This window comes from Triturus cristatus, chromosome 7, assembly GCF_964204655.1.
Source record: "Triturus cristatus chromosome 7, aTriCri1.1, whole genome shotgun sequence".
Lineage (NCBI taxonomy): Eukaryota > Metazoa > Chordata > Amphibia > Caudata > Salamandridae > Triturus > Triturus cristatus.
Window position 1 is genome coordinate 435,021,758 of NC_140590.1, and position 15,166 is coordinate 435,036,923.

Genomic DNA, 15,166 nt, shown 5'->3' on the forward strand with positions numbered 1-15,166 from the left:
ACAACCACCAATACCACCAACATCAATACCACCACCTCCACCAACACCAATACCATCAACAATACCACTACCACAACCACCACCAATACTAACACCTCCACCCCCACCAATACCACCAACGAATACCATCACCACCACCAATACCACCATCACCACCATTAATACCACCAATACAACCATCACCACTAATACCACCACCACCAATACAACCATCACCACTAATACCACCACTACCACCAATACCACCACAACCAGTACCAATACTACCACCAGTACCAGAACCACCACCACCAATACCACAACCACTAATACCAGCCCCACCAATACCACCATCAATACCAACACCATCAATACCACCACCTCCACCAACACCAATACCATCAACAATACCACCACCACAACCACCACCAATACCACCACCACCACTACCACCTTTACCCCCACCAATACCACCAACGAATACCATCACCAATACCAATACCACCACCAATACCACCCCCACCAATACCACCACCACCAATACCCCACCACCAATACCACCACCACCAATACCATCAATCAATTAATCAGGGGTTTATATAGCGCGCTACTCACCCATGAGGGTCTCAAGGAGCTAAGGAGGGGGGGGGGGGGACGGCTCCGGATCAGTCGAAGAGCCAGGTCTTGAGGACTTCCCTGAACGTGTGGTGCCGGGGAGCGTCTGATGTTCACCGGGAGCTCGTTCCATGTTTTGGCTGCGATGTATGAGAAAGCTCTTCCTCCGGTTTTATTTCTGCGGATGTGGGGGACCTCTGCCAGGGCGAGGTCAGCGGAGCGGAGGTTTCTCTTGGGTGCGTGGAAGGAGACTCTCTCGTTGAGGTATTTGGGTCCGATGTTGTTGAGGGCTTTGTAGGCATGGGTGAGGAGTTTGAAAGTGACTCTCTTCTTGACAGGGAGTCAGTGGAGGCCGCGTAGGTGTTGGGTCATGTGCTCTCGCCGTGGAGTTCAGAGGACGAGTCTGGCTGAGGCGTTCTGGATGGTTTGGAGTCTGTGTAGGAGAGTTTTGTTGATTTCGGAGTAGAGGGCGTTGTCGTAGTCCAGACTGCTGGTTATGAGTGCGTGCGTGCGTGCGCGTGTCCTCCTGCAGTCGGAGGGGATCCATTTGAAGGTCTTACGGAGAAGAGAAAGCAGTTGAAACTGGTGGAGGCGACGGCGTTGATCTGGTGGTTCATGGAGAGAGAGGAGTCGAGGATGATGCAGAGGTTCCGGGCGTGGTCGGTGGGGGTGAGTGAGGGTGAGTGGGCTCCCGAGGGCAGATGGCCACCAGGTGTTGTCCCAGGCGGTTGAGCAGGGTCCGAGGATGAGGACCTCGGTCTTCTCTGAGTTGAGCTTCAGACAGCTGTCCTTCATCCAGGCTGCCACATTCTTCATTCCTTCCTGGAAGCAGAGTCTGGTGTCTTCGGGATTCTTTGTGAGGGAAAGGATGAGCAGGGTGTCGTCGGCGTAGAATACGATGCTGAGTCCGTGTTGTCTGACAATGGCGGCGAGGGGGGCCATCACCAATACCACCACCAATACCATCACCACTAATACCACCACCAATACCACCACCACCAATACCACCACCACTAATACCACTGCCAATACCAATACCACCACCACCAATACCACCACCACCAGTACCTATACCAATACCACTAGCACCACCATCACCAATACCGCCATCACCAATACCACCAATAATACCAGTACCACCAATACCACCACCACCAGTACCACCAATGCCACCAGTACCACTAATGCCAACACCACCAATACCACCACCAATACCAGAACCACCAAACCCACCACCACCGTCAGTACCACCAATACCACCACCACCAATACCAATACTACCACCATCAATACCGCCACCTCAGCGCCTCTCACTCACTAATAATAGCAGGGGCACTGTACGAGGCCGGAGCTGCAGCTGAGACCATCCCTCCCTCCCCCAATGCTTGCCATAAAGCACAGCCCGCCCTGCACCATGAGGTGAAGCCTCAACTTGAGAGTTTTTTATTAGGCCAAAGACGGCAATGACATTACGCAATGCCACACTACACACTTAAATCATATTGAGAGGGCAAGAAATAGCACCCCCCTCACTTCCTCCTGAGCTGCGACAGTGTAATCACAGAGCAAAAGGTGTTGGAGCGCTGTGTTAGTGTTTATAGCTCGGATCATATGTAACTCTCACTTGACACTTTGCGTCTGTGTAATTTACAACACTTGCACATCTTCTTCACTGCACTATTTTTCACTACTTTGAAGACGTCGCAGGCCTGTCTCTTACTCTGAAATTTACAATGTAACAAGCGGTCGAGAAGGCCCTTTATTGCAATGCAATAGGTCTTGCATTTGCGAGAGTTTAAGCTATTAGTATTGTAAATGACAATACCTTTTATTTATGTTTTAAAACTCAAAACATAAATAAAAGGCATTGTCATTTACAATGCCAATAGCTCAAACTATCTATATATTAACGCTTCCAAGAATCTTCCTTAATGTGGCAAACACCAAACGTATTCCTATTTTCCCGCACACCCCAAACCATGACCCAGTCCACCACTTGACCTTTTAAGTTGAGTACTGCGCCGTTTGTTAAGAAATCTCAGACATACATCCCCTAAATGTTAATGAGGCCATGCCCTTATGTATTGAAGACACTGCTTTTGTCAGAGTTGTTTAATCTTGCCTCATGTTTGCTACAACACATACGCTTTCGAATTTGAAAATGTTTTTATTATGCACAGAAAACAGTAGGCATTTGACCCAACAGAATGTGGAGACACAAAACGTATTTATTAGTTCCTGACTCCCATTCCAAAATTGCTCTCTGGTCTAAATTCAGTACACCCTAACAGCTTTATAAGTTTAATCCAGTGGCAGCTCCACTGCTAAGGTGGAGGAGCACTGCCAGCAAAAGAAAGGAAAAAATAAAATGATAATAACTGAATGTTATTATCATTTTATTTTGTACTTCTGCTGTACAGCGTACGTCAGCGGGCGGGCAGGCGAGGTGGGGCTACAGAGCAGGGGAGTAGTGGTAGAACACTCCTGTGGTGCGCAATGTCTGTTTGGTCGGCTCTCTCGGGCTGCCCAAAACAGTCATGCGCCCTTCCATGTTCTACTTCATGGAGAACATGCCCACCCCTACACTCCTCGGCTGAGCGCCGTGCCAGGACCAATCCCAATGCTGCATTGTGATTTGCTTAGGGGTGGGAGCCTGGCTGCCTGCTTCCTTTTCCGATCTGGAGTTGGACACAGGTGAGCAGTAGAGAAGACGTAGAACCCGGCGGTGGCAAGATAAGTGTTATTATTTTTTAAATGCAGTCTCAAGCCCCCCAACCACCTGCCGCGCACCCGGCCGCCCCTGGTTGAATCTTTCATGAGACGCGGCATACAAATGATCAGTTCCCCTATAAAACAATATACAGAAAACCTAAAATAAAATCATCCCTCAATGTTTTTGCATTCACAAACAGACTTCACCAAAGTTGTACTTAAAAGCCCCATTCAGGTTAAGAACTATTTCTATCAGATCCATGACATTAAAGGAGAATTAAAACATCCTGTGGCCTTAAAGTAATATCCAAGTGTGTCTCTGGAGAAAACACTGGTTTGCAGCTGATATAGAGAACTCAACCTATAAATCATCACCTTCTAATGTATTTGGAAATCTGCACTGGTGTTGTGTTTTAAGCATCATTTGAGGTGGTGTGCTACAGGTGGTATTGGGATAGTTGTATAAGTCACCCATTTACCATGATTATATCCTGTCATTGCTGTCATGATTTAGGCACTTTCAAGGTTGAATGTAGTGACCATGAAGCCAACTTCTCTGTTCAGGCCGTTATTTTATGTAAAATAGCTTATAGAATATAGAAAGTCCTCCTCAGTTCCTTGACAGTATTTTAGTTGTAGTTTCTGTTGATTAAACGGGTAAGCCGCTTGTGTTTCTGTACTGTAAATCACGAATTAAAATCTGTTTTTATATATTCGTTCATGTAGCTTCTGGGAAGTCTTGACAGCATAAAGCTCTTGAAGGCAATTATTGCTTTGAAAAATCTACACAGTCTTGACCAGTTTACAGTTTTGTACCCCATGAATATATATAATTTGTTTGGATCTTTGGATATATAGCATACTATAAAAACCTTGCTATGCATCTTCCCCCACCTGGGATTTCCACACAAGGTCCAGGCTACTGTTTCTCTTATTCTGTGTAAACTTGATTACGCCAATAGCCTGTACAACAGATCATGTTAACAACTATGAAAAGACTACAGTGGTTTCGGAATGCTGCTGCCAGACTACTCTAACATATAAAGCCACAAGCCCACATCTCCCCTGCCTTGAAGGACCTGCATTGCTTACCGGTTGCCATAAGAGCCACATTCAAGCTGCTTTGTATCACCTACAAAGCTATACATAGAACAGCGCCACTCTTCATCTGGAATAAAATCACTAGCTACATTTAGCAAAGGTACCTCCGCTCTAGATTGGCACCTAGCCTCAAAATCCCACCATACAAGGATAAAAAGCATAGGTGGCACATCCTTCTCTGTTCAAGCAGCCTAACTATGGAACTCTTCACCCCCAAACATAAGATCCACGTATAACTACCTTATCTTTAGAAGACTACTCAGGAGTTGGCTCTTCCCCACATAACCACCATACTCAAACATAAATATACAGCATATCTGTGTATATAAGTATTTATTTGGATTATGTACCTAGATATGTGTAATCCTTTGTTTGAATGTGTTTAATAATTATGTTTATAAATATATATTCATTAGTTCTGCTTAACAAATGTACATATTACTTATGGTTATATGATTGTATGTTTAACATGTATATAGACCTTAGAATAAATAAGTAAATTTTTATCATAACTATTTATCTACATTTGTTCTACTAATGAATTAAAAAAATATATAAATTATAAAAACAAATAAATTAGCTTAAAGTACATAAACACTTGAAAATCTGAGTTTATTAAATACAACATACATCTAGATATACATTTATACCTTACATGTACTTATGTATCTTTATATTTAGTACTTTACTCCTAATTCAGCATCTCCAATGCTCTACCCTATATCTCACCCTATACCTATTTCAATATATCCTCTACCTCCACTCTCTAACTCATCCCAAACCACATTCTACTACTATGATCCCAAAATAACCCTTTCTAGACTCTTCCCTCCTCTACCTCTCCTTGCATCATCTCAAACCTCTTTTACTTTTCAGCTCTCCCAAACAAGCCTTTCTGCACCCTTCCCCCAACTCTTCCCCCCTCCACCTCCTCGTTACCCATCCCAAACCTCCTCCTACTGCTATGATCGCCAAATAAACACTGTTTAGACCCTTCCCTCTTCTATCCCTCCGCTATCCTTTTTTAATCCATCTAAAGCGCCAGATGCCCACCGCTCAATTTAATTTTCATATTTCCCTATACTAATTCACCACTAAACCTGTTTGGGCTCCTGAGTAACGTGCTACTCGCCATATTGTGCTTGGACGCCTCCTCAGGGGTAGCAAGCTCTAAATAAATGCAAACCCTTACGTCTTCTATCACTTCACTATCCTTTCTCAATCCAACTAACAGAATCACATGTCCACCGCTCAAATTAATTTCATATTTCCTTGTACTAATTCACCACCAATCCTTTTTAGGTTCCGGAGTAGTGTGCTACTCGCCGAAATGCGCTTTGACGCCTCGTCAGGGGTAGCAAGCGCTTTATAAATTGAATTAAAATTGGGTTTCTAATTGCTGCCCATTGCACCTGTAAATTATAATTCACATTGTTTCCTATTTTAATGCTACCTACTTTTTTTCTTTGTTCTAGGACTTTTAGAAAACCAATTTGTACAGTATAATGGAGGATTCAGCAAGGAACAGCTGGAATGGTTGGATGGAGTTCTTACGTTTTCAGATGAAAACCATGAAAGAGTTGTGATTTTTGGTGGGTTGTTACTACCTTGAATGTCTTAGTGTATGATATATTTATTTATGCAAACGTATGTTTGGTATTAGATATGTGCATACTATCCTTGCTTTTCTTACAACCTTCTGTCCACTTTCCCAGCATTCTAGGGAAACTGCCTCAAAAATAATTTGTCAATTCTGCTTTGATCGTTGCACCTCCCACCAGAGTTTCTGTTCATTTGAACCGGTGTTCCTCTGCCTTTATTTATTTTTTAATCCCACAGAACTAATTATCCAGATTCTGTGTAGTGTTTTTCTGGCAGTCAAGGGATCCGGGGAATAAACTACTAACAATCCCAAAATGAAAAATCTCCATGATAGATAATCTTTATTTTATAGAAACCTGAATCCAGGAAGTCGATACCCGAATCTGAATTGAATCTTGCATCCAGTATATGGAAAATAGCTTATCCAAAAGATCATACTAGTCCTTAAATTGGTGGGGATTAGTTAGAAAAATACATTTTATAATGAAAACAATGTCTGGGGACACAGTTAATAAAAACAGCATCCTAGTCAGTTCTCTGTGTCAGCCCAGGGATAAGAGAGGCAGAGACCAATTGGAAGAGAAGACTGGAGGAACCAACTAATGGAAGAGTCACAAAAAGGGACCAAGGAAAGAAAAAGGTTAGGTAGGAGGAGTAATTAAAGCAGTGCTGAATTTGTAAAAAAGACACTGCAGTTTACACCATCCATTGTCACTGCCAGTGACAGTACCAACACAAGACTAACCATCACACTCTTACAAGTGTGTCAATTCATGCTATTCAAGGCCCCCAAAGCATTAAGAATGGCTGGTGTGGCAGGTATTAGTCATTGTTAATGTATATTGAATGAATAAACAGCTTTTGTTGTGCTCATACCTAAATTAGGCAGAGACCGCCACCATGTGGCACACTATTATAAGCACCGGTGCTGACAATTAATTAATCACCGGCTCAAATTAAGCTCTGAATAACATAATAAAAGGAGGGGGAGGAGGAAGAATTTAGAGAAAATCAAGTAGAAGAAGACGTGGAGGAGGCTTGTGGACAGAGGAGAGTGAAAATGGGAAGGGCAGGGTATCTGCCCTTGAAAAGGTCAGTATTATTTGATATAAATAAAGGGAAGTCAAAGGCGGAGTGATATGGGCAGAGAAGAGACATGTAGAATGTTGGTACATTGCTTTACCTGTTGTAAGGCTAACATACTGATACTTCACATGATTATGCCTCATCTTCCAGCTAATTCGTTATGGTTTCTGATCGACAGATTAAAAATATTTTCACGTTTTACAAGAAATGTGGTCTAGTAAGGCTCTGCGGGTGCGTTATCTTATCAAGGTCCCTTTCAAATAAGAAACCATACTCCGGGTTGTCTGCCTTTCTTCTGCAGCCTCTGGTTCCATCCGGCCTTTCTGGCCCTCTGTGTGCCCTTCTCCCCCATGCAGCCCTCCTGTGTGACCTGGGCCCCATGCAGCTCCTGTATGTGCTACTGTGAACAGTAGTAATCTTAACACAATGGTTTACCCAATGTACTGATCAGGAACTAGGGGCAGTAATAGTGAAACAGAAAGTAACAGTGTGTTGGAGGTGCTGCAGGGCTCTGCCACCTGCCATGCCTGCGACTTACCTGTTGAAGGAAGTCCCCAGTCCTCCTACCAGGCCTGGCCTTTTTGACCCCGCTTAGCTGTGGTCGACTGGGGCTCACAACTGCAGTCTACCTCACTGTCACTGCTTCTGGTGTAGCTTGCGGCCTCTGGCCTTACCGCCTTCTGTCTCTCTATGTGTTCCTCTTTTTAACGTTTGCTGTTCTTTCCACTCTATCTCTTTGCTGAGTTGTGCACGCTTTTAGCTCTATAGCACCTTTCTCACACTCTTCCTCATTTCAATTTCTGCACTCGTGACCTGTTTTTGTCAGTTTTTCACTTCCTCTCATTCTTTAGCACTCCTGCCGTTCTCATTTCTCTCCTTTTTGCTCATGCTCGCTTGTTGGCCCCGCTTTTTCACTTCTCTTTTGCTCACTTTAGTCTTTTCAACAGTTGCCCATTTTTAGGTCTCACGTAGCATTGCAGCGCAACGAGCTGCTCGCTCTGCGAGACCTCTTGTGAGCAAGGAGACTTCAGAAGGCGACTTGAAGCCCCACCCTTCTTTTTCATTGGCTGGCATCACCGTTTATGCTAAACGGTGGCCTGCCATTGGAAATGAGGTTTTTTTGTTCCCGCCATTTCCCCTTTTCGTCCGGCCGATCCAGACAGGATCGTCTGCTTCACGGCTGTCGTGAAGCACTTTCTTATCTTTAGGGGGGGGCATCTGTTTCTAATTAGTATGGCCTTAGCGCGGCCCTGCTAATTAGAAACAGATGCACCCCCTAAAGATAAGAAAGTTCTTCGCCAGACGAAAAGGGGAAAGGGCAGTCTGGCCATACTTCAGAGCTCGTCACGCTCTGATGCTGCTCTCGTTGCTGTTTTCTTGTTTTTATTAAACACTCCCTTTCATCAGACTCGAGGCCTGTTCTAGTTTATCCTTAATTTAGGGAAGTTTGAACTGCTACAACATGGAAATCCGCGAGCGCCCCTCAGCCTACCGTGGATAAATTGGATATTCCAGGAGCAGCTGTTTTGATGTAAGGCTGACATTTCTTGAGTAGGATTTGTTTTATAAATAATATAGAGGGGCCATTGTGAAGAGTTGTTTTAATGACTTATAACGAGGTGATGCAGAAGGTGGCACTAGGGCTCATGCTTTCACCTTTCTGTATATATATATATAGCACCTCCCTTCTCGACGTGCTCTAGAGAGATGTTTGCATAACTTAAGATTTCGAGATCGATGCGTGACTAGGTGCTCCAGACCCCAGTGCCGATGTACATGTTTGCATTTTAGGTCTTTAAGTCTGTTATAGGGCGCTCTTGTGTCTGTCTTGTTTGTTTACTGGCTTAGGCAAAACCGCGGACCCACAAATTGCACACACGAGTATGGTAAGGGCGGTAAAACGTGCAGTCTACGCCCCTTTATTTTATAGTTTCTGGCCAGAGGATGGACTTGGTGAGCTTCCGGGTGAGAATAGCAATAACCAATACTGACGCGCTAAATTGTTTTCTTAGGTTATTCTTTGCCCTCGCTCATGCCTATCAGCTTTTCCTTTTGCTTCCGCCACAGTCTCCGCCCCCCCACCTTGCGCTCAGCCCAGGCTCCCTGCCCGCCCTGTCTGGGTCTGTGCTGAGTTAGTTTATTGTGGGTGCACAGCACACATAAACTCTCCACAGATCATCGCTGGAAACCCTGCAGAATATAGAAAAATAATGTAAATAGACATAAATTGTAGTTCCTGCATGAACTGTTGGCGGAACGGAAGCTGCAGTCCGTGCTCAAACCACATGCTGGGTGTTGCTTCGCAGGATGTCTCCATTCTTAGTGCATCAAATGAGCTTATGCCACGGTCTTCCCCACCCAGCCCCCCCCATTGGTTTGATTGTTTCCGGTGACCCGAAACACCTGAGTCTTCTTACTCGCGGCAGCACTCGCCCTCTGACACCTTCTCCAGGGCACAAGTCCTGGGGAAAGAAGTGGGAGGACTCACCTGGTTGATCGGTATGCAAGTGGCATCTCAGTGCGTGACATCACTGCACGTGACATCACAGGAGCCGGCATCACGGGAAGTGATATCGATCTTGAGTCCTCGCATATATGTTTGGCAGGTGTATCATGAGTACATTTGAGCACATTTCCGGTATACTTGCAGACCCTCCAGATTCGGGCAGAAGATTTACACTTTTGTGCGCTGCACATGGAACAATGTTGCCCTTTGTCAGCGTTGGGCTTCCTATGGCCATAGTGCTTTAGAAGAAATAGTGATATTTGGGTTGTTACGGCACCTCCTCAGGGGTATTACGTGTATATGGATGCAATTTGGTTGTTCAAATGCTGGGAAGGATCAACACATCTGACGTCCTTACAGACATGCATGTCCCCTATACATCCTGAACAAAGTGAAGGGCTGCCTCTCTTGGGTATGTGTGAAGTGCTGGCACGGTGCGAGCCTTTGTTTCCCCTCTGCTGCATTTGCATCGGGTGTGGGGCTCCTGGCTGCTGCCAGCCGGGAGACTACAATGGGGGGAGGCCTGATGACCCCGGAGACTCCGCCTTGGAGGGCCAGCAGGAGTCGGAAATAGGAAAGCACCGTCTCCGCCTGCGTGTTGTTGTGATCGAGGGCAGACAACAACGTGCGGGCGCTGCTGAATATGTCCCGGTGTTTGGGAGGCTGCACTGGGACGAACTCAGCATCTTTTTTGGTGGGGCCCAACTTCTTGGAAGGGTGAAAGGCGTCCACCCTGGGAGAGAAGTAGGGAGACGCCGTCCACCCGCGAGAACCCCAGACTGGTGCCCTGACCTTCTCCCCAAATCAGCCCCTTTGGTCATCGCATGGTTTTGGGAGGGCAGCCTTGCGCCTCGGCAATAGGTGCATAGTCACGCTTGCGTGCCTGCAGGCAGCATCAGTGTTTTGCAGGGCGATCTCAGGGCCCGTTGGCGGTTGATTTACTCTCCTGGTGCCGCCGCCAGGGCATAAGGGCCTGCGACCAGGTTGTCCACGGGCCCGGTAGGGGGTGCAGTGCGGTGTCCTTGCGATGGCAACGGAAGGTGCTTCTGCTCGCGGGGAATGAGCAGCAGTGCTGCCTACCAGCAACCATTGCCTTTGTAGAGTGCTCCAATATATGCGGTTGGTCTATATACTGGTCCCTCGCTGTCCGGTGAATGAGCAGTGTCGGTGTTTCCCCGGTGAGCCTGGGAGAATTTGCACATTGCAGGTATCCCCTAGTAACTGGTGAATAGGGCTGCTCATTGTCATAAGTGTGTAACAGGACCAGAAGCCAATATTTGTTGTGGTGAAGTTAATCACCTCTGCTTTGTGCTGCACTGTACCGGACACTCACCACTTGTGCTGCCGGCAAGATGTCTGTTATCGGGCGTATGGCGGCGTCCACAGCATCCATGAAGAGGGGTGTGCTCCGTGGAGCAGGCCACTTGCAAGTGTGCGTCCTAGGCCTTGTGCAGTGTTGGATCCCTGCCGGGCCACGCCACCGTTCATCCTCAAAGTCGGAAAATGGGTAAGTTGGAGATGGGTGACGATAACCATCCATAGGTGTATGTCTGTTGCAAACAATGTGCCAGTGCCTATAGTAGTGCGATTTTGAAAACTCCTGTTATGTCTAGGTCTGCACGCAGTCCGTGAATTTGAAAGACTTACCCGCATTTTGGGGTTGCGATGTTATACGCAGGGATGGGTTCTTGTAAGACATCGTCCTGTTATACCTACCCCCCCTTGCCAGTTCCTCCGTGGCTTGCTTTACTTTCGACCACGCAGATGATTATCAGCGAAAGGGCAATAAGGGGCTCGAGTAGGTGCACCCTAGTGCGTGCATGAAGCCAAGTGAGGAGGAAGATTGTTTAAGTTGGTGGTACACACAGCAAGGGACAGGGGTCTCATAGTCTTTTGAATGCTACACTGTGACACAGACCCATTTACCTTGACGCCCACCCTCATGGCCCAAGCAGTGCATGGTGAAGCTTTGCAGATAGGCACACCGGGGTCATTAATCGGAGCGCTGAGGGTCGGTAGTTCGACCGTTGATATTAGTTTTCCTCCCACAGGTTGAGAAGAATAAAAGAAACTAGTTCTTGGTTGGCACCAATTTGATAAGGGACTGTGTTCCTTGCAAGAGTATAGAGTTGGCTAACCGGTGGGTGGCTCACCGATAATCAAGGGACCATTAAAAAATTTGGGCAATTCAAAAGGTGGTGAAAGCATCCTTATGCATCATAGGTTTTAAGCATTCAAGAAGGCTATTAAGGGATCATTTGCACCATGCGCTGGTACCCCTAAAGGTGTTGATTGTCTCATGACGTTAGCTTTGTGAGTATAAACTCCTCAAGGAGACCAGGTACTGACTCACACTAGACTCCGCCCCTAGAGACAGGAGACATGCCCCCTGTCACTTACAGATATTTTGTCTTTCACTACAGTGTGTGGCTTCCAGGGCCACCACACGCCACAAAACTACGCACAAAACTATAATCAAGCTTCAGACCGTCTGTGTCAGCCACGGGGTTAGGGACAGCGACCCTACCCACTATTTATATTGGGTTACTTTTTTCTTTTTTTGAGACATTTATGTCACACTGTTGCTGTTTGTTGTCTTTGAATCTGTAATCCGTTTTGGATGTTTTAACAAGAATAGATAGGGAACAATTTTTTTACAACTCTGAAGATTTCTGCAGTAATGGCAGAGTTCATTGTAGCCGCCATCTCAAAGCCAGTGGTGCCTCGGCGCGAAACCCTAATTGAAACGCAGCTTTTCTGCTTATGCATTGGGTGCAGACTGGAATGGGGGTGCAGTCTCTGGGAGACCCGTGAGTTTCCAGTAGTAAATGCTGAGTATTCGGGTCGGGTGTCTGGTCTAGTGCAGCGACAGCGCTGGCTAAAGGGCCTTTCCATCAAAGGGTATACACACCAGTTGTCCTCGAGTCTGCCAGGGTCACACAGTGCCTTTTACTGGAGAAGAAAGTGTTGACCGCCATTTCGTCCACTTGAGGCGCCACAGAGCTGAAGCCAGTCTCATCTGCTCTTGCTTACGGGGAGACAACACGTTTGTGGTTTTGTCTGTGGGAAATACGAGCAGGGCGGGCCCAATAGTCTGTGGAGCGGGGTGTATATTTGGGGTGTTGTTGCTGGACCCTTTAGGATCCAAGCATCAGATGTGGGCGAGCCTCTAAAAGCTTGAGCCAGATGCTTGGTTGAGTTCGAGGGCCCCCTGGGCCCTAGAGTAAAAACAAGTTGATCTTTAATATGTCTGCTGCCTGCCATCCACGCTGTGACCTAATGTGCTTGAAAAAAATTAAATAAAAGAACATTAACCTTTCATGTAAAACAGGAGAGGGAAATGGATATCCACCCAGTGGCTGAACGGCACAAAGTGAAATGAGAAATCTTGGACATTTTCCTAGCTTCCACATTTGACTAAATTGTGTGATCCTAGGCAAATATTTTTTTTCACAGTGGTTCTTTTTAGGTCGAGCCTGGGCAGCACATGCGCTGCTCTGCGAGGCATGCTGTCATTGAGTATGGAGTTGAACCTTCGCCCACTCTCCGCTCATATTTTTCATTGGCTTGTGTCATTGTCCTTCGTAAATGCCGGCTTTTGATTTGTTAATAGGCTTGTTAGTTTCCCCTTAGTACCGCCTTCTCTTCATTTGTAACCTCCCATGAGGACTGGTCCTTTTACTTCTCTTGTTACACAGCATGTCTTATTTAGTCTGAAAACACTATTTTCTTTAATGAGTTTCTCCTACTGCTGATATGACATGCTTTCCTGCAACATTCAGCACGCCATGCTCGCTTTCACTTTCCTAGCAGCCCGGGACAATGGCTGCCGCTTCTTTGAAATGAAATAGGTCTTGCATTTACAAGAGTTTAAGCTATTGGCATTGTAAATGAGAATGCCTTTTATTTATGTGTTAATTATCAAAACAGATAAATAAAAGACATTGTCGTTTACAATTCCATTAGCCTAAACTCTCGCAAATGCGAGACCTATTGCATTGCAAATTTTATGGCAATAAAGCACAGCCAGTTGCAGGATTCGCTCAAGAATGTCTCTTAACTCTCAAACACTACACTCCTCTATCTGTGAGTGACCTAGTTAAACACTTAAGTAGAAGTGACCAAGTTGCAGACAATATGTATGCCTATTAGAGCTCTGGTGCACATAGACGTATTTCGTGTTCAATGGGTTGTATGTGAGGGTTGGGTGTGGTTATCACGTTTTCCGACCTCCCACTTTTCATAGCTAGGCAAAGTCCAAATTTGTATGCTGTTTAAGAATCTCTGCAATGAATCTCCCAAACTTAGGGAAAGGTACGTTGACATCACAATTGTTTACTGTTCCAGACATATAATATGGAGGCGAGCGACACTCAGGCATGTTGGTGCGTGCACATGTTTGTACTGGCACGTTTTCAAGTCAGTGAGCACTTTGGCAACAAATCCCCTCCCACAGTGCCCTTGGAGAACACAAATCTGATTCCTTTCTGTGCTAGAATTGGCAGGAAACGGTTTACTTATTCGTTAAATACATTCCTCAATATTTATGTAATAGAAAGCATTCATAACCTGCATGCTAGCTGGGCACCCTGCACCAGAGCGCTTGTGGCAAGAGAACCATCTTAGTAAAATAGTGCATAAGTGGGAAAACAGGTGCGTGCAACAACAGTGAGGTAGTAGGTACTGCTTAATATGGAAATGGTAATTTGGCTGAGCAAGGAGGCAGTGCTTGCACCTAACGGGCAGCATCGATCGATCGGCAATTTAAGTACCGATTGGATTAAGTGATTTGTGAATTGTTGTACCATAGACGTAGCACGTCTTAGGAATCTTCTCCACATGGATTAATTACACCATGTCAAGACACCATTTATTTCTATTGGTGCCCATATATATTTTGGACGTTGTTTATTAAATGTTTCATGAAACAACGCTGGAGTGTTTGCTCGAATTAGAATTTGGATGCTCTGTCAATTTGTCTTTGTCCTGATGATGACCGTATATTGACAAAGCGGTTGAAACGCCGTTGACGTATTTGTGGCCTACGAATTAATTGAGGACACATTATTTGTTTTTATGTTGTTCCTTGTTGTTGTGACGTATTTTTGTCTGCCACTGCTTCTGATCTGTAAACATTAATTAATTCTACCAACGCATTGTATAGAGCTCCACTGTCTCTTTTCTTTTTAAAAAAAAAAAAACCTTATTGTAATAAATTTGTATTTTTGATCACTATATATATATATATATATATATAAGGGTCACGTTTGCCTTCTGTTTCCTTTTCCTTATTCTAATGTTTGTGATGATCAGTGCATGCGTTGCCCTCGCCATGCGAGGGCTTCTTGGAATCAATACGGTTCCAGAAGTCGTGTCTCAGCTCCGCCTGCAAATTTGATTGGTATGCGTCGTTTGTCGTCACATATTATTCAGAACAGACTTTGTAGATTGTGCCGGAGGGTTTTTAGCCCCTCCTGGTTGCCACCCTGTCCTTTTTAGGCCATGCCCAGCAGGATTGGATCTTTCACTGGCGGCGTGAGACGGTGGGTTTAATATTGACTTGCT

General features: G+C 45.5%; 1 protein-coding gene across 2 annotated transcripts in view; it reads left to right on the forward strand.

Annotated features, from left to right (window-relative positions):
• The window catches only part of ADPRM (ADP-ribose/CDP-alcohol diphosphatase, manganese dependent), a 273,505-nt gene that overhangs the window by 218,707 nt on the left and 39,632 nt on the right, over positions 1–15,166 (forward strand). For both annotated transcript variants that reach the window (XM_085616748.1, XM_085616747.1), the window contains exon 4: positions 5,883–5,999. In XM_085616748.1, coding sequence (XP_085472874.1) covers positions 5,883–5,999 — 117 coding nt within the window. The remainder of the gene's footprint in view (positions 1–5,882; positions 6,000–15,166) is intronic.